This window comes from Dermochelys coriacea, chromosome 1 (genome assembly GCF_009764565.3).
Source record: "Dermochelys coriacea isolate rDerCor1 chromosome 1, rDerCor1.pri.v4, whole genome shotgun sequence".
Taxonomy (NCBI): domain Eukaryota; kingdom Metazoa; phylum Chordata; order Testudines; family Dermochelyidae; genus Dermochelys; species Dermochelys coriacea.
The window spans coordinates 303,139,889-303,160,043 of record NC_050068.2 but is presented as its reverse complement, the minus strand read 5'-3'; the positions used below and the strand labels follow the sequence as shown (position 1 = coordinate 303,160,043).

General features: G+C 40.7%; 1 protein-coding gene across 2 annotated transcripts; it reads right to left on the bottom strand.

Annotated features, from left to right (window-relative positions):
- Window positions 1-413: 413 nt before the first annotated feature.
- Window positions 414-17,073, bottom strand: IFRD1 (interferon related developmental regulator 1). 2 transcript variants are annotated; one of them, XM_038410603.2, is made up of 12 exons: window positions 16,732-17,073; window positions 12,880-12,984; window positions 12,113-12,194; window positions 11,317-11,441; window positions 10,746-10,903; window positions 9,059-9,109; window positions 8,787-8,965; window positions 8,564-8,672; window positions 6,079-6,213; window positions 3,445-3,573; window positions 2,752-2,847; window positions 414-1,212 (listed from the first exon to the last, which is right to left on the bottom strand). In XM_038410603.2, the coding sequence occupies exons 1-12, from the start codon at window positions 16,775-16,777 to the stop codon at window positions 1,123-1,125; spliced, it is 1,305 nt and encodes a 434-aa protein (XP_038266531.1). In that variant the 5' UTR covers window positions 16,778-17,073; the 3' UTR covers window positions 414-1,122. The 2 variants fall into 2 exon arrangements, with proteins under 2 accessions (XP_038266531.1, XP_038266537.1); XM_038410609.2 differs by lacking the exon at window positions 16,732-17,073 and adding an exon at window positions 15,980-16,617.
- Window positions 17,074-20,155: the final 3,082 nt, after the last annotated feature.

The window sequence follows — 20,155 nt, the reverse complement described above, 5'->3', positions numbered from 1 at the left end:
ATTTCTTTAGGTAAGGTGAACTTCACCCAATAACCATATAAAGGTTTCCACAGTATTGTTGTGATTAGGATTCTGTAAAGCATCTATCCTGCTACTGCAAGCACCATATTTTACAGAAAAAAAGACAATCGTACAGCTGAGGTTATTGATATTGCCCTGGATCCTCCCAGTTGACAAGTTAAACAAATTTAAGGCACAAGATTGAGTGGACAGAGTCATGACTGAGCTTTCAGACTAAGTTTGAGCACTCAATCCTGAAGCCAGGTCATGCCAATGCTAGTTGTGTGAAGCATACTTTTTCAATATATTTTATAGCTACTATATCATTTCTAGCGATAAAATGAAAAAAGTGAGCAGTTATCTGATCTCGTTTACTTTTAGACAAAGTGTATAACAACCACATTGGAAAAGACTTCAGTGAGAAAGATTTTTTATTCCAAAGATGGAACAGTCTTATACAAGTAAATATGTAAAATGTGTCACCACTTTTAAGTTAAATGTAGTCAAGTATATTTGTACTATTTACTACTTCATTTTAAGTGCCAACAGCAGGACTTCATGGCACTGGTATAATACAGTAAGGTTATATCTTCTGCCATTTGTCAGCTCATCAGCCAGTTTAAAAAAAAAGTTAAAATTACAGGGTATAATTGAACAAAGAAATAGCAGCCGTTCCAGAGGCATGTTTGTTCTTGTACTCTGCTCTTCTTATCAAGAAGACTTGTTCTACGTAATTTCATTACTGTATTAATGCCAATCCAAGATGAGCTGGGTCAGACAATTTTGGCAGTTTAATACATATATAGCCTTCAGAGCCATCTAACAACTGAATTGTTGCTATATTTACCAAATTCATGAGTGATTTTGATCCAGCATAAGTGCTACAAGTTACATTTCCACCCAATTTTAGATCAATCCTATATACAACAGTACACACACAACTAAAACAATTATAACATGCATAACATTTACAGATACTATACATTAGATATTATCCCTGTGCAATGAAGTGTAAGCTATGTGGATATATAAATTAAATCTCAAATTTCAAGGTTACAACAATTACATTTATAGAAAATTATGAAATTACGAGTCTTCAACATTGGAACCCACATGGAAGATCTAGAAAAATTCTCCCACATCTGTTCTTTTGTCACGACATTTGCTTCTAGCCTTTGTTCGAGCCTTGAATGCTGCAGAGTTGTACAAGTGCTACAAAGTGAAAGACACTTTAGTCAGATGTTTGAAATATCTACGCCTGAACTAGTTTAAGTTCTTCACATAATTAGGACGTAAAGGATTTTAAATTGATTTAAATATTAGATTGTGTCAAAATTGTGGTACAAAACGAACACAAATTTTATGTCAAAGGAAGGTCACAGGTTCCAAGATTTTAGCACATAATGACCTAACAGATTAAACGAGAACGAACACTAGATAAGCATGATTGTCACCATATGAAATAAGATTAAATTTTTTTCAAAATAGAAAAGACAACAGGAGTCTAAATGAGAGGAACTTAAATTCCTAAATTTCACCGAAAGTGACTTGGTGCTTTTGAAGTTTTACTCCTTGTCTGGATTCTAGCATTTAATAGATCTGACTATTTCTTCAAGGCTCCCAAACAGGTGTCACTCATCCTGTGACAAGGACAAAATTCAATTTTTAACTATGGTCCACAGGCCAAGGAATGATTTAAGACTACATATTGTCCTCAGTGCACAGCAAATTCTCCCAATGTCAGTCATTTAAGCTTTAAAGTTAAAGTTAGAGTTAATTCCCCTACCAAGTTAGTTTCAATCTTCAGATTCAGGAAGACTCTGCTGTTTTACACTGTATACACTGGGAAAGTGATCTTCAGAACCCACAAATCTAGGAAGTATTTTAGATGACTTCTGAACATCATGCAAACCACAAACGTGAAGTTTGACTGATCTGACCCACAGGCTGGGTGTTTGAAAACACTGCTCCATAACACTGTGTTCTAAATAAATGTGAGTAAACTGACTACAGCTAGAAAACATCTATTCTTAATATTTTAGTATTAACTGGCAAGAAAACCCTCCTCCTGCCTCTGAAAGGTTATATTATACATCCAATTGATGTGGATCCTAGTCTGTTGTAAAAGAGTTTTGGACACATAAAATGGTACAGTCTAAGTTTTGTAGGCATAAATATAAGATGGTCACACTGTTGGAGAATGCCAAAACAAGGATTAGCCAATCACCCTAAAGCCATACAGTACAAATCCTATATTCCACATCACATCATGCATTCTGGATGTTTTGAAGATCCTGTCAGGACCATTTTTCATATCTCCTCATGAACAGCTAGGTCTCCTAGCTGCCATGAGTCCCTCTATACAAGCTTTACGGGAAGAGAGTTAAACTTTAATGTCTGAGGTAAGCAGCTTTTCCATAGGTTTCAGTTGTCACACTCCAGTGTAACATCTCAGGACCATCTAGGGACAGCAGCAAGCGCTGTACCCCCACGCAAAAGGGTGTTCAAGTCTATACAGCTCTCATTACTAGTTCTTCAGTCACCAGGGTGAACCTAAAACTTGATCCAGGACAGAATATGTTTGTGAAGCACCCCACACCAGCCATTTTTCATTAAGCCAAACATTTGTAGCAGGTTGACTCTAAAATGGCAGCTGTTCAACTGTTCAGTTTTTGAATGTTATTTAATTCTCAAAGAGAATATGATAGCATGGTAAGAGCAAGTGATACAGTTAAAGGTGTGATAACATACCCTTTCAAAACGGGATATCTTCATTGTTTTAAGAGTTGCAGCATCAAGCATTACTGGTGGTCCAAGTTCAAACACATTCCGAAGAAACTCATTGGACTGAGTAAAAAAATTAACACATCAGTAACCAAGGTTCTATATGGAATACTGTATCAGCTTTAATCTTGAGATTTAAATTACATGAGTCCATACAAGTAATTTACACTTGTTGAATACAGCCCCCTGCCATCATTTTATTATAAGTAATCAGGGCTCAATTCTTGCTTACATCAGACAATCAATGCTCAACACAGGAGTTATCAGAGGCAGTTAGAGTCCTGATTCTGCAATGCCCTGATCTCAACATCAAAGGTTCTACGCTGCCATATTACCCACACTGGGGTGGGCTGGTGTAAGCCACACCAGAAGTGATTTCCCTTCTGCAAGGGGAATTTTCAGCTGGCTATTTATGATTGATTACACTGGTCCAGTGTAAAATAACCCTTCGTTTTCTCTTTACAAAATTTGAATTAAAATAGAAAGTTACTTTGAACCAGTTTACCATAGCTATAATCAAGACATGTTGCTTTATTCTTAAATACTTCTATTGGGAAACAACAAATCATTGGCTAAATTCCAATAGAAAACAGGAAAATTTCAAAAAGGCAATAATTATTCAAGTGGCCAGATAGGAAATAGTGTGAAATAACAGCTCACCTGCAAATGATATTGCATCCCTGATCCCAGAAGCTCCTTGAAGGTATCATATGTTTGTTTCTTAACCCAGCAGTCAATATACATGCGCTCAGGTCCAAATTTGACAGTCTCTGTAGGAAAGTCACGCTCCTGTCCAAAAACCAAAGACAAAACATGAAGACTACATTACCGAAACCTCGGTTTAGAAAGAGTCCTAAGCAGACAAAAAGGTTATATAGAAAGCTTATGCATGTTAAGAACTAGTGTAGTTTTCCTTTCACTGAGTGATCCTATGTAATAGGGACAAGAATCATTTAGTGAGCTGTAGCTCACAAAAGCTTATGCTCAAATAAATTTGTTAGTCTCTAAGGTGCCACAAGTACTCCTTTTCTTTTTGCAAATACAGACTAACACGGCTGCTACCCTGAAACTCGTTATTCTGTAAAGTAACCTACTATGTATGTATAGTACATTTGCAAATTTTACAGGTTGATTCAGGACTGAACCTTAAGAGTATTTATGCTGCTACAGGTAACCTCAGAAGGTACAATGAGTTAAGTATGAATACCTAAGTAGAATATCAAAAGAAATGTTCACTTGGTATGGGGCTTTGTCCAGGGGAATTTGATTCACATCTCTAAATCAGTCAGGTCTCAGTGGATCTTTAAAGATCCAGGCAGGGTCTTAACACTGTTGAAAGGAAATTTTTATAAACCCCTTTAAAATGCTGTGTTTTGATGCAAACCATACTTATGGGTATACATTTCAGATAATGCAACTATATAAGACCTTAAGTAAAGAATGTTCTCTAATTCATTTTTGGGGCTGTTAGTGACTAAGTCACATGTATTCTTCTGTATTTATGTAACTGGTAATTACTCCAGACTGTACAAGTCTAAGCATCCCACCCTATTAGTAGTTAGTTTCTTTCTCAGACCAATGTTCACTGCTGAGAAGTTTTGACTGTTTGAAAGTACAATTATTCCATTTAGCTGGAATTTGCCTGATTTTACACAGTTAAAGATTCAGTGACATCTAACCTACCAACACCCTTTCATTACAAAATGTAAGCTTATTTATGTGGCTTAGTGACTTGTGAACACTTTTCTGGTGTAGAGCTGAAAGTTACTGTACAGAGCTTTTAGCAATGGCACAGTAGCTCCTCATTTAACATTGTGGTTATGTTCCTGAAAAACGCTATGTTAAGCAAATCTAATTTCCCCATAAGAATTAAGGTAAAAAGGAGGGAAGGGGGGTTAGGTTTCAAGGAAATTTTTTTTTTTGGCCAGACAATATATATAAAGTTTAATACTGTACACAGCAATGATGATTGTGAAGCTTGGTTGAGGTGGTGAAGTCAGAGGGTGGGATATTTCCCAGGGAATGCCTTACTGCTAAATAATGAACTAGCACTCAGTTGAGCCCTCAAGGGTTAACATGCAGCCTCACACTCTACAAGGCATCATGATGGAGGGAGGGGAGACAGCATGGCAGAGAGAGAGACACACACCGTGTGTGAGAGAGAGAGAGAGAGACACGCATTGCCCCTTTAAGTATGCTGACCCGACTAAGTACACTGGCTTTTTAAGGAGATCAGCAAGTTGAGACAGCAGGTGCTGCCAGCAAGCTCCCTCCATCCAGAGCCCTGTTGTGTCCCCACCCTGCTCTGTGGAGATAGGGACACCGTGACATTAGCTTCCCTTTTTCTCCCCCTGCATAGCAAGCAGGGGACTCCTGGGAGCAGCTCCAAGGCAGAGGACAGGAGCAGTACAGGGCAGGGGTGGAGGGACACCTGAACTACCCAGCAATTGGTAGCCTGCTGGGTGGCTGCTGCACAGGCAACTTAGGGGAGCTGATAGGGAGGGGGCTGCTGGTCCACCCTGGTTCCAACCCCACCAGCTAGCTCCACCGGGCTGCTCTTTCTGCAGGCAGTGGACAAAGCAGGCGGCTGCCAAACATAAGGGAGCATTGTGCAACTTTAAATGAACATGTTCTCTAAGTCATCAGCAACGCAACAACGAAAAATTGTTAAATGAAAAATTACTGTATTCTGTACAGTTCTCTACAGCAATGTTAAGCTAAGCACAGAGATATGCTTTAAGGGATGTAATTCTTTAAGCCCTTGGAGTGGAGCAATTATAAACTGAATCCACACAACAGCTGAATAATGCAGGCTGTTTCTTGCTTATACTGCAAGGCACTAATTCTGCTAATGAACTGATAGATTTTAGAATTCCATAATTCAGAAAAATCAGAGTTTGGCTGTAAAGGACAAGTCTCAACAGAAAACTCAGTACATTGAATAAAGGGGCACTTAACATTTATATTGCAATATTTTATCCATTTTATAGAAAACCATATATCCAATATGGAAGTCAGGTTTGTATTTCCAATCTAAAATGAGGTTTTTCAGTTGACCTTTGAATCCTTTTTAGATTACTAAGCATGAACCTTTGAAAGATGTAGTTAACACAAATCCTGCCTTAATTCTTAATGAGTTAAGAAACTCAAAATTTAAGTTATTTGGAGCTTATGTTCAAAATTCATCTAAAATTGTAACAGTTTTTCAATGGTCCAGTATTCATACAACTGTTTTATAAATTGTTTGCCACTTTTTGCTTTACAGATCAGTATTTTCAAAGCAATCAAGAGTACCTCTACTGCTCGCAAGACATCTCTAAAGACAGATCGCTGCTTTCTTTTGTCTACTTTGGCACGGTGCTTGTTTCCATCTGTAGCCAGGTCCTTTAGTTTCTGTGTTAGAAGTTCCATGTCTTCATAAAAGAAATCCTAGTCAGACAAAAGATATTTCAATTTCTGGTCTTTACACCCATTTTCTTGAAGTGGTAATACATCAACTTTTCCCATGGTATTGTCTGTCACTTGGATCACATGAGGAGTTTATAACATAAAATAAATGTATTAACTGTACTTGAATGGTTAAGTGATCAGGGTCCAGGTTACCCAAGCATGACCTGTGTGCACCTGCTGGTACAGTTATCAGCTGAAGCATTCAATGTGGAGTTCCCTCAATATGAAAGCAGCCACCAACAAGGTCTCTTGTAAAGCCCTTGGATTATGGAACAAATCCCCCACTTAGCCTGCTAGCTAGTGCCTAGATTTCTTAACCCTGTGAACATGCTGTAGCATTCCGTTCTCTAGCACTTCAAGTCAATGAGATGTTTATTGGCATAGGATAATTAAGTTTTGGGGTGGACTGCAGAGATACTGACAGCTGACTTAAGAAGTTAAATTAATAGTAAAACATGGCATTAAAGTTTTGCAAAGGGAGCCTGGAGCTTACAAGGGGGACTTCTAATATTTTTAAAGAATAAATCTGAACCGTTTTTGGAGGTCAGATTAATTCATAACTGATTACAAGCATATCAACTGTTTTGTCCTTTTATGGATTCCACATTATTTACGTTACTCTTTCAAATGGTAGTGTTTTACTTTGATAGCATGCTATTTGTGGCATGGACCATCTGTTAATTTTTGACCTGTGCCTAGAACCCTGCACCTTAACTGACTCTCCGAGGCACAACTGTATTTAATAGCTGTCTTGTGTGTTTCCATTTCCTTCGTAATTGCAATTTTTAAATCGCATTTTACCTGTCCTCCCAGTCTGCCCCATATACCATACCACACAAATATACTTAGTGTCATCTGATCCTGTGATTAAGCTGGTAAACTTAAGTGAATACTGCATGTATTCTTTCATGAATGAGATAATATTAGCATCAGACATGTTACAAGGCCATTGGGATAATCCTTTTGTCATAAATTCTGCTTATTATACAAGCCACTGAACTGGGTAACTTACATATGAACTGAAGAGCTTTTCTTAAAGGAAGTGTTAAGATTTTTAAAGAATGCAGATTTATATTTAATCAAAACCAACTACATTCAAACCAAAATTTAAGTCACTTGCAGCCACAATCCAAGTGATGAAAAGAGTTCAAGCTCTGGACTCATCTTGCCAGGACAACTTCACTTTCACTGTCAAGCCCTTTCAAAGTAGGCTTCCATAGCTAGAATCTTGCAGTCTCCTGTATTTAGAAGCACTACAAAAAGCAGCACAATTTAGGTACTATGTGAAGTTAGTGTGCTTGGTATGCTGACTCATTTACAATTACCCTTCCCTCTCAGACCATGTTCTAGCTTGGTCAAGGCTGATGTGCTTTGCCAGGAGCACTTCTGGCAGCCCTCCCAAGCTGTGCCCATGGATAGTTGAAGACTATTTTCTTCAGTGCTATCAAAAATACATTTAAGTTAATAAAGCACATTACTGAAGGACAACAAAACAGCTTAAGTCTGTTGTAAAGCAAAATTAAACGTTATTTAAAATTTCTAACCATCTGATGCAAAGGTGAACCACTAGGAAAAAAATACCTATCAACCTCAGTAGCACAACATATATAAGTAACTCCTTAGAAGTCTTCCTCCAAAATTGCAACTGGCAAAATGCAAAATCAATCTACTTTCAGATGCCAAGAAATTGTTCAAAAGAATCAGGCAAGTCCCATAATGATGTTTTACTAATCTCTTCATCATTGGGTACCCCCTTTGAGGCAACATAAGGAAACAGAAAACCCCCTACTAAAGATACTGTCTAAACTCAAGAGTGAATTGCAACTGTGACAGCACACAGTGATGCTTTCTGGGAGTCCTTGGAACTGGCAGATTTGGGCAAGCTGAAAAGGGTAAGGATCTGTACCAAATGCCCCCTTTACCATGGTTTGTTGGGGTACAAGATGCCAATCCACATTCCTTTTCTTTGCAGTTCTTTAAAAAAGAAAAGTTATTTAGATGTTGGTATCTGATTTTGTCAACTCTAGCATTCCAGCAGCCCTGGAGTTATCACCGGGAGATAAAAGGAGGTCTAGCACAAGTAAGTTTGTTTTAATTGGAGTAGCTCTAATTATCTACCTAAATTTCATTCTACTGTTTAGATACCTTTTCTTCATTATCTTAAATTGTGGAGTGTTTATATGCAACTTTCCCACCCAGAATGTGCACATGGATACAACTAGACTTTAAGATCAGGGATGCTATGTGAAAGAGCATTACATACCACAGTGTTTAGTTTGCAACAATCTCAATGCAAGAAACCTGTCACAGCTAAATCCATTATACTTACAGCTTCTGTTTCTCGTGCCAGTTCAAACAGAAGAGCTAGTGTTTCTCCAGCAGCAATTCTCATGTTGACATCATCACAAGATAACAAGTTCGGAAGTTTGTGTAAGTGCCTAGAAAAAAAGAGCCACATTTTATTAATCTGTAAAGAGTGATTTTTACAATAAAGCAACATTAAGGAAAAGTAACAGATCATTGTAAAAGCTGCCTTCATGAAAGGAACATACATTTCAAGTTTTTTCTTCACTTCGCTCACTGGACAGATGGTCAGCAACAGAGTCCATGCTAAAAGTGCACTGACGTAAAGCACTGTGTTGTGGGTGCTAGAGATGCCATTAGCATCTCTCTCTCTCTGATAGAATTTTGTGAATATGTTTTCCAGACACTCCATAGTTGAATACAGTTCCTGGTTTAAAAAAAAAAAGCCGTGTAAGTGGCTAAATTCCATCATTAAAATTTGTGTAAAACTTGATATAAAGGGTTAAGTGTTTATCCTTACAGTAATATCATCAGTGACTATGAAACAGCAAACTCCCAAGCAGGTTGCACACTAGAAATGGGAAGAGAAATAAAGCAAGTCAGTATTTCATAATTTATATTGATTCTACCAGACCTGACAAGATTCCCAAATTTTAAACTTTCGTCTTTGTTACTCCAACTACTTGTATAAATAAGTATTTAAGTTATACATTGAGTGCCCATGGAACCATTCCTTAAGCAGAATTAACTCAGACTGAACTGTTCCCTCCTATTTTTTGCTTTTTTACTTGATCGCTATATCTGATCTACTTTACAACATATGCTGCTCTGCATAAGTATTTGCACTTCTGATGATATATGTACCTCTAAAGATAGATATGTTGCCAGACTGAGCTGTTACAAAAACTGTATATAGCCTGCCTTTCACCTGATTAGCTAAATTAGAAGAGCTAGTAAAAGCTTACTACTATGAACTACAAGTTTCACAATGAAATAAAAGGGATGGCTGGTGTCTACACACTGCTGTGGGAAGGATTTTCCAGAATCTGATTAATGGCATTTTAAGGGTCTACTCTACATGTAGTCTCACCAGCTCAATGTGGTACATTTTTCCAGTTTCTCGTGGGTACCATTTTCTAACACCCAAAGGGCAATTCAAGCTTCTCCTAAACACTTGTATTAAATACCAGGTCTGCTTTACTTTTAAAGCAGTGTTTCAGTTGTGCTTTGATTCAACCGTAGTCAAGCTAGAAACCTTTGTTTTGACACTACTTGAGGACAACAAAACAGGCAAACCAGTTGTACAGAGTGAATGCAAGAGTTAAATGGTATTAGATCAAAAAACTCAAGACACTAAAGTTACAGAACAACCCAGTATCATTAGCAGCCATGGCTACTACTCTGAAGGAGCTTTTAGTTAGTAGTTTGGTAGGTGCAGGAAACAAGGCACAGGTGGATTCTCTGAACTGGCTTTGAGACTACCATCCCTCCAAAAAGGGACCTTGACTTGAGGAAGGCATGCAGCTTTAAACACTTTCCTGCTAGGTTTAATTATGCTTATCCCACAAGTTTTACAACTTGCATAAATATCTGTGGACTCAGTATACAGTTTCAGGAAACATTTAAAATAATCCCAGCAGACTGGCAATACAATAGGAATTCTAGAAGTGAAAGGACCATGCATTGTCTTACACCTAATTAATGGTAGGAGTCATATTGATCATGAACAGAGTCTCTCCCAGGACAGAGCTATTAACAGTCCAAGCTAAAGGAAAAACTGACTGACCAATGCCTAGTCACATCATAAGATGTAACCAGAGTTTTGGGATGGAAAAAGCACAAAGGAACCAAGATACTTTACATGATGCCCCATTTCCCACAGAACATGGCTCTCCATGACTGATAAAAAATGCTTGGGTACTGAAAAGAATGGTACATGCAGAACTTGAAGTTTCAGGTTAAGTGAACATCAACATGCACCTCTTTCAAGCCAATTAGTGGAACACCAATTCTCAAATCTCATGCCATCACTGAAAGCTTCTGGCAGCCCAACACATGTGTACATTAGGGCCTGAATTAAATTATAGGCTTGAATTAACACACCTATAAAGTAATCTGTATTTTGGAAGCAAGGAAAGAGCAAAGTACCAATAGCTTTAAAAAGTTGTACTACCTCTCTTCTATAGCCCAGTACGTTTTATACTTACAGCCTGTCTAGCCTGGATACTAGCTGTTCCATCACAGATTATCTTCTTGAGAACTGGTCCAAGGGTTTTAAGGATTTCTTCACTTTCAATTCCTGACCCCAACTGCACACAGAGAAGACATGCCAGCCTTGCTGCTGCAGACTGTTCATCACTCTTACCTACAGATTAAGGAAATTAATTGAGTGACTGATCACCTGCGGATTTTATCCTGCACTGAATTACACATTCGTTTAGGGGCTCATAAAGTGAGATCCAGCAATGAAGCATGCTGGATCTTAAACAAAACCCAAATGAAGAAAACAGCACTGAAAATGGTACTAGGTTGTCATTAATTCCTGCTAACAGGAAGGAAGCAAAAGTCAAGATAATTTTGTAGCCCAATGATCAAAGAACAATACATGCTCACATCTCACTTAGGACGAGAGAAGTTTAGCTAAGCTTAGCTTGTGATCTATTAAAATTTTCTGTAAAATACTAAGTCTCATCAGATCAGTTAACACTACTGTGCATGACAAATCAGTCCCTATCCTATAGTTTTGTTACCTTCCAGTAGTGTACAAGCATTTATTACCTTTCTTTATGCAGCGTTCAATGCTATCAGTTAAAGTCATTCTCCTTTCCAGGATAAATTCGTATAGTATTTTAGAAGTCAGAGCATTTTTAAGACCTTCAAGAGCTGCTTGTCTTGTCTTTGCACTGTTGGAGGAATAATACAGATTAATACAAAAGTTTTCATGTAAGCTAAAGCTGAAGGCTTTGCTTTAGTACACTTTTATAGCAGTCTACATTACACATCTACCTGGTGCTGTCAAAATCTATGGAAGACCTTTGAATTAAGTAGAAACATTTGGTAGAGATTTGAACAAATCTTCTGGACAGACCAACTCCTCAATTACAACTTGTTTTATTTTCCTTCACCTCTTTCCTCAGCTAGAATGCAGAGGCATAAAAACTTTGGTTGAAGGCTGTGGCATATGCTTAACACAACACTGCAAAAATCATGGTAGCTTACCAGCCCAGAAACAAACTCTAGTCACCCATCCTTTATCATGTTGACATTGTGTGCAATTAATTTAAGTTGCTTTTCTGAGGCAAACAATTTTGCAAGACCAATTTACTTGAACAGAGCATCTGATCTGACAATACACAAGCATTTTAAAATTTGTATTAGTAAAAAAAAAGCCAGGCCTACTTCTCTAGTTTGAATCAAACACCACTGAACGCAGATTACTAAATTGTGATTTTAGTTACTATGCAACAGAAATAAAGATAGGTTAAGTTTCTATGGGGCACATCACTACTTTGTATTAGAGAAGTCAAGTGAAGATTAGTGATGCTTAAGTGCATTGTTTCCAAACACCCTATACCTCTTGTCCAAGGTAAGGTCAATGAATCCCTTTAACTTGTACTCGAAGTCTTCTTGAGTTGCTTCTTCATCGACTTCAGGTCCTATTGTATACGAGATAATTTAATCCTAATGCACATTACAACATTCGTGTTTAGATCACTAAAAACATAGTATGAGAAGTGACCACTGTATTTAAATATCACAACATCATCCACCTTTTTTCAGGTAACAGGACCTTAGCAACAAGCGTGGGATACTACAACAGTAGAATGACACCCAGGAGTGGGACCTGGTTATATCCGACTAACACTACGGAAAAGTATTTGGTTTAATTAGCCAATTTATTCTGACTGAGTTGTTTGTACATCTAGATTCAGAATGAAGCAGTTGTCATGAATGCAGGGGGGCTGATGTCTTAGGTCCTCTTATTGTTCCTGAGACAGGTGGTGAAAGTTACATGTGAATAAAGGCTTTATCAATTTCTGATTAAATCTAAAATTTGTTTTAGAAATTACCATAGTATAGTCACAGAATAAAGAAACCACAGGAGGTTTAAAAATCTTATGAAACATATTGTATATTTATCTGTAAATACTTGAATGGGTACCTCTTAAAGTATCTATAATAATGGGGGGGTCAGTAATGCCCTGAGAACCCCAAATTTTTGGTTATTTGAATGATTATTGCACTGTTTGTGACTGAAGAATAGATAAGATACGTGTCAAAACATCAATTTTGTTTCTGAAATTCTTTCACAAGATGCATAGATCAAAATCAAAAACATACCTTCTTCAGTCAAGCTAGCAGGATCACTAAAGCCACTGCAGTGGCTCATAGTCTCAATTGATGCATCCTCATCACTGAAAGGCTGCACATTTCTATGCTGACCACCTTTAAAAAAAAACAAAACCACGATTAGTGACTACTTCCATATTTGGAAAACACTGCAGCTCCACATATTGTTGTCCCACCCCCTGTTCTCCCTGACCCCATGCAAAAAGTAGGGAGAAATAAGGGACTCCCATGTCAAAGGTTGTTTATTCTCCCTACAGACCCCAGCTTCCATCTCTTCCTGGCCCTACTTAGGGGTCCAAGGTATAAAAGGGTGTTCAGGGAATACTTTCCTAGGCTTAAAAGCTACTTATACACAGATTTCTACCAAGAATAATGAAAAGATATGATGCAGCGTATTCAGTGTATTGCTGGAATTTAGAATTATGGAGGAGCAACACCTTCTGTCAAGGCTGTGTCTAGCTATTGTATTTGATTGGGCTTTCAAACAGCACATGTCTACATTTAGAAAATGTATTCCGCTCACACAGATCTAACACCCACAGTCAAAGACAGTGGAATTTTATTGGTTTTAATTTTTTAATCTATTTTAATCAAAATTAAATAAGATACAATTAGTTTTTTTAACAGTGGATTAACCACTGAACAAACTACTAAGGGAACTGGTGGATCCTGCATCTCTGGATATCTTGAAATCAGGGAAGGATGCCATTTTGGAAAATATGCTTTAACTAAAGTTATTGGGCTCCATACATGGGTAACTCGATTAAGTTTAGTGGCTTGTGATATAAATGAGATCAAACTAGATGATCTAAGGGTCCCTTTTGCCCTGAGATTATGAAATTATGAACATTTTGGATGAAGCCCTGAAGCAACCCTACAGCCTTTAAAAGTTTTGCCTAGGAATATTTTATCCACATTCAAACATACACAATAGTCCTTTACATACAGAGGCAGAACACCAACAAATGCACTAATATGATGGCAAAATGTACTCATTCAACAGAAAAAACTGGGAAAAGGTTGGAGATGAATTTGCCACAGAGTGGTCTGGATACTACTGGAAATACAGTACACCAAAAACCCATTATCTGCTGCTCATGGAACATGTAAATAGCAACACCGAGCCATAAGCCAACTAGAAAGATGTTTTTGGTATAGGCACAGAGTGCTGTCCATGCCAACACATGCAAAGGGAGGCTGCATTCATGGCGGATAAGGCTGTTGCGATTTTCCCAAAAATCAAACCCCCCCCTTTTCCTTGGAAAAAAAGCAGTGAAGATACCCAAGAGATCTTATGACACAAAATACAACTCATTATGTAATTCACTGCAGTTTCTTTCTTCAGCACCTAGCATACCATACTACAAGATTTCAGCCAAATGCAGTTAAGTGCACTAAATATGACTGATACTGAGCTGGCTGTACAACCCATGACTTTCCTTGCATGATTCTCTTTTTTTGTACTCCAGTAGTGCTATCTAAGTAACATTCAGTCTTAATGTTACCAGAGGAGGACAGAATTCAGGAGTATATCTGAGCCCCATTTAAGCTTCCTTTTGTCTTGGTTCAACCAAGACCTTCACATTTGATGTCAATAACAGTTTCTATAGCATGTCCCCCCTCCGGTTTTATTCTTGTTCAATTCCAATTTTATGAGCAGCTCAAGCCATATTTCCTCCAATCAAGAAGTTACTAAATAATGATTAGCCATTTCCTTAAATTACTCACTGTGTGCAATAATGAAGGCAATGTTAGCATAAAAATTGCAACTTTCCTCAAATGTCCATCTTTACCCTGTCTCTTTTTATGGTATAATCAGACTGATGATCTTTTGCCATTTGTAGGTGCAAAAGGTAACTGCAATTATTCCTTAATTAATCTGATGCTGAAGTGCTGCTGGAAACAGTGGAAAATATGCATACTTAAATTACTGTGACTAAGTTTCTCTGACAGCTTAAGTGTTTCATTTGCAGGATGCTCTAAACTCAATGTTTGTTCTTTCAATTTCAGAGAAAGTTTACTTTAGTGATACAGTTGAGTCTGACTGCAATTTGAGATGAACCTTTTTTTTAAATCTGACTACCAAAGCCTGAGAAAATATTTAAAATTTACTTTAGGCAGCACTTCATTTCCACTGTTCTTACCATACACTTGAACTTTAGGTACATTGAGTGAAATTCACATACTATTATTTGGTCGTCATTACACTTAAATCAGCTGCTTCCAAGTTGTCGCAGTGATCTACATTGGGAAGTTATATTGCCATAGCTATGTCATGCCCCATAGACACTTAGTGATGCTGGCTTAATCCCCAATGTAGACAGGCCAACAGAAGAATTCTTCCATCAACCCAGGTGTCACTTCTTGGGAAAGTGAATTACCTATGCCAACAGGAGAACTCCTTCCTTCCATCAGCATAGGTGTCTAAACTGAAGCACTAGAGTAGCATAGCTGCAGCTGTGCCTCTACCGCAGTTAAGTGGAGACATACACTCAGAGTGAGAAACTACCACTAGAAACTAGTGCAGGGGTCCCCAACCTTTCTTGTGGGAATAGCATATTGCTATTCCCAGAAGACTGTGGTGGGTGCCAGACACCCCAGCAACAAGAAGCGCTGCCACCAAAACGCCACAGAGAAACAGCAATGCTTCTTGGCAGCATTTCGGTGGGTGGGATGTCCTACGGGTGCACAAAAATACCCCGGTGAGCACCATGGTGTCCGTGGGCAGTGTTGAGGACCCCGATCTAGTGCATGGATTCTCAAGATAGCAAGTCACGAACCCCAAGACGGTTACAAACAAGTATTCGGAGCACAGCCACCTTGTCACTCCCATATTCCTACATAGTCTCAGCATGGAAAAGACTGAGAACCCCCTATCTAGTGAAAATTAGGATGAGACACCAACTTCAGAAAAATCAAATGCACTATCCACCTTCTGGAAGTTTTTAAACAATTCATAGCTCCACAATCACGGCTAGTTCACAATCCCCAATGATCAAGTCCCTCACCAATCACGAATGCCTCCTCTGCCCCCCAGCTAACAGACAATTTTGGGGCGCTCATTTCCTAGCGGGCATAACAAGGCCCTTACCAGTCTCCCTGGGCTTTTGAGGGGCCGAACCCTGAGCTTTCATTCCCAGGGTGAAACTGAAGCCCAGCAACAAGAACTCTCGGGCACCGTCACTTAATTCAGGGTGACAGATCTGCACATAAAGGGCCCCAGGAACCCACTGAGCATTTTCTCGAGCGTCCCCAGCCCGGGCGACAAGTCACGTGCAACACTCCAGCCACAGGGCGGCGACCCCGGCTTGCAGGCGGAGGCAGCTGGCCAGCGCCGAGGCTGGGCCAGGCCATTAGCGGTGACTCCAGCCCTGGGGGTGCTCGCTGGCTCCGCAGAGGTGACCTCGGGCACGCCAGTCTCTGCTCAGCGGCCGCCAGCGCTCTGCGAGGGGGCGGCCTGGCTGCCACGGGGCCCTGCCGCCGGCGCCGCGCGGGACACGCAGTTCGCCGCCCGCGGCCCCTGAGCAGAGGAGGCTGACGCACGAGTTCAGCAGCAGGCTGTGCGCATGCGTCGGCTGGTGGGTGAGGTGGCGGTTTCCAACCCCGCGGAGATGGGGCCGCTCGCTCAGTCGGCGCCGGGGACGGGGACGAGCAGGTGCCGCCCGCCCGGAGAGCCCGGCCGCGCAGCCAGACAGGGCGGCTCCGCTGGCCGAGGCCCGGCTGCCCCCCACCCTTCCCTCGAGCACCAGCGCATCATGGGAAATGTAGTTTCGCGTTCTCAAAAGAGACTGGGACAGGCGGCGGGAGAAAACTTCCTCTCCCAGGATGCCGCGCGGCTCCTACCTGCTCCGCGCTGGTGGTTGCTCGCTCGCTTCTTTGACTTGGGCATGGCCACCGGCGGCGCGCAGCTCCCCTCTGTGGGTCTCGGTCTCTCAGTTCCCCCCCGCCCGGGTCTCAGCGACAATCAGCCGATGGAGGAGGAGCGCTTTTTACTACAGCGTCTCTGCGGGGCTGACTTCCCGGACCGAGGCAGTGGAGGGGATTGGCGGAGGCAGGCGAAGGACAAGGCGGTGGTGGCGGTAGAAATCCCCGTGAAGACCCGTGAACAGAATCGATGCATCTTTCTCCTCTCAGACACCTGGAGCTAAAGGCGAAGAGACGGCGCCGACGCCGCTTTTATAGCCAAACGGGCTAAGGGGGCGGGCAGAGGGACGCGTTGTGACGTCAACCGGATATGACCAATGACCAGCTCTGGTTTACTGGACTCGTGACTCCAACGCGAGAGATGCCGCTCGTGGTGGCGCGTTGCATGTTGGGATGTGCAGTCCCCGAAGAGGTCACCATTTCCCTCAGGCTCATAAGGACAGTCTCCCGCGGCGGCCCTAGTAGCGTGCAAGGGCATCCCAGGACCCCGTTGCATGCTGGGAAATGCAAGCGCAGCCTCTCTGGGCTGTGGTAGGACGCCGTGGAGCGCACGTCGGCAGTCCCCTTACAGGCGTGTTCCCGTCTGACCAGCTGAGCGGAGCGCACGCAGGCCCGGGACGAGAGGTTAGGGTAAGATCGGGCTGAGACTCACACCGGCGCTTGAGTCAGGTCAGAGCCTTCTGGTGCTGCTAAGGCACCAAGGGGAGGAGAGTATCAGCGGGGTAGCCGTGTTAGTCTGGATCTGTACAAGCAGCAAAAGGGGAGGAGAATAGCCACCGAGAATGAGGTGAGCGGAGCGCTCTTCCTTTCCGTGGCTTGTAGCATGGTGTTATGTGTCTTAATTTAGCCCCACAACCTAGCAGTTCCCAACTATAGTACATGTACTGGAGGGTGGTGGAGAGAAGTCTGGCTCTCCTCATTTCCAGTTGCCATGTCGCATTAAAGACAGCTAAAAATACATTGAATATTTAACTACTAATCTGCTATGGGATTGCCACAGAGATATTATGTGACCGTGAATGGAAGGAAAGGCAATCCACGCAATTGTGAATGAGAGAGGGTGGAGGCATCTAAAAAGGTGTATAAAGCAAAGGAGTACTTGTGGCACTTTAGAGACTAACAAATTTGTTTGAGCATAAGCTTTTGTGAGCTACAGCTCACTTCATTGGATGCATTCAGATTTGTTAGTCTCTAAGGTGCCACAAGTAGTCCTTTTCTTTTTGCGAATACAGACTACCATGGCTGCTAGTCTGAAACCTAAAAAGATGTATGCATGTGACTGTTCCACCTTGCATTTTGCTGTGACACTGGGAGTACCTTTCCCAGATCTGAAGAAGAGCTATGTGTGTGACTCAAAAGCTTGTCTCTGTCACTAACAGAAGTTAGTCCAATAAAAGATTTTACCTCGCTTTATATCATCTTGTCTCATATCCTGCGACCAACACAGCTTCAACTACACTGCACACATACAAGAATCTCATAGAGCAATTATAAATGTATCTTGATGTTTTTAATGCAATGTACAATAGTTATCCAATGGAAGTGAAATGTAAATAGAATGTTAGTTATGAATAAAGATTACAAAAGGCACAGATCTGCTGGACCAGACAAGGAAAACATCATTATTGTGTTTATTCTGCCATTAAGGTATCTACAGTCTATTCTATTCTACATATGGTTTTATACCGAACATCACTGCAGTATCTATAATTTCTATGCCATTTGGGGATGTAGTTGGTTATGTAGAATTTAACATAATTTAAATTAATATTCTAGTTAAAAATAACTTTAGATCAGTGGCAGACTAACACATGGGCCCACAGGGCCTGTGTCCAGGAGCCCCAGCCAATTTGGGAGCCCCCAAGTCTGGCCGTGGGCCCTGGAATCCAGCCACGGTGGAGGTACTCTGGCCCCAAGTTCACCCATGTGCCATTGCCATAGCCCCCGTTGCCTCCTCCAACCCCAGCCCCAGGCTTTGGCCTCACAGTGGCAGGTTCTGTCCCACAGCTGCAGGCCCCAGGCTCATCACCCCTCCCACCCCGGCCATACCCTTGCGGCTCCCAGTTTCTCATCTCCCTCCACATTGCCCTGGCCCTCACTGCCTCCCTCGGCTCCCTATCTATTCCCCCATCACCTCGGCCCCCACTGCCTCTCTATCCACCTCCCCATCCAGGGCTTAATTTGTCCCTGGGCTTGCTGGGGCTGAGTAAGTCTGCTGTGAAAAGTGATATTTGTATGTTTGTTAATATCACTTTTCACAGCAGACTTAGTAGATATCTGGGAGGCTGTGAAAAGTGATATTAACTATAAGTATCACTTTTCACAGCAGCAGACATACTAGCTAGCAAGTAAAAAGCGACCACAAAAGCCAAAGAACTAACAACAAAAAAGAAAAAAACGTGCAAAGCACCTTATTTGTGTTTCTATTCTGTTTAGGTCCGGTAAAGAATAGAGACAACTTTATATTTTTATTACTGAGTCTGAAAAACCATACATAAATTATAATTTGGAAATGTATATATGCATATTTATTTGCCTTTTCTAAACTTAATTAAGTATTTTAGGAAAAAGTGTCAGAGCAGCTACCAGCACGAGTCGCAGCCTTCGTGAGGGGCTCCCAATACATAATGCTCAGGTTTAAGAAAACTAGGGGAGATGAAAGAACCATTTCTTGACCTGTGAATGATTGATTCTTGTAACACTAATGTTGTCCAAATTATCAGTGAACACCTTTGTGTGATGCTTATGGATAATATCTAGCCCTATTCATTTTCAATGGAAAAATTGAGCAGTTAATTTAGGCATAATGAACTGGGATATGATTTGCTTCATTATTAATGCAAAAAGAAAAGCAGTACTTGTGGCACCTTGGAGACTAACAAATTTATTAGTCTCTAAGGTGCCACAAGTACTGCTTTTCTTTTTGCGAATACAGACTAACACGGCTGCTACTCTGAAACCTGTCATTATTAATGCAGTGTGTAAACACTGAATGGAGTCTTTTTGTATTAATTTTGATACATTTATATCAATTTTGTTACATTTGTGTTTTTAATGGGGCATGGGGAGCCCACGTGTTCTTTGTGCTCAGGGCCCCAATAAACCTTAATCAACCTCTGTGTAGATCAAAGGTAAAACATGGAATCTTCTGCAATATTCATCTTGTGGAAAATTCTGGTAAAACTCAAATGCTTTACTCAGCCTCTTAACTGTACATAAATAGACAGCAGATAACTTTTTTTTAGACACAACATTTCTTTCCCGCACAAACCTGGTTTTATCGCATGCTTATTTCTAAGTATTTAGATGATAAATGTGAAATCTTGAAAATGAGGCTATGCAA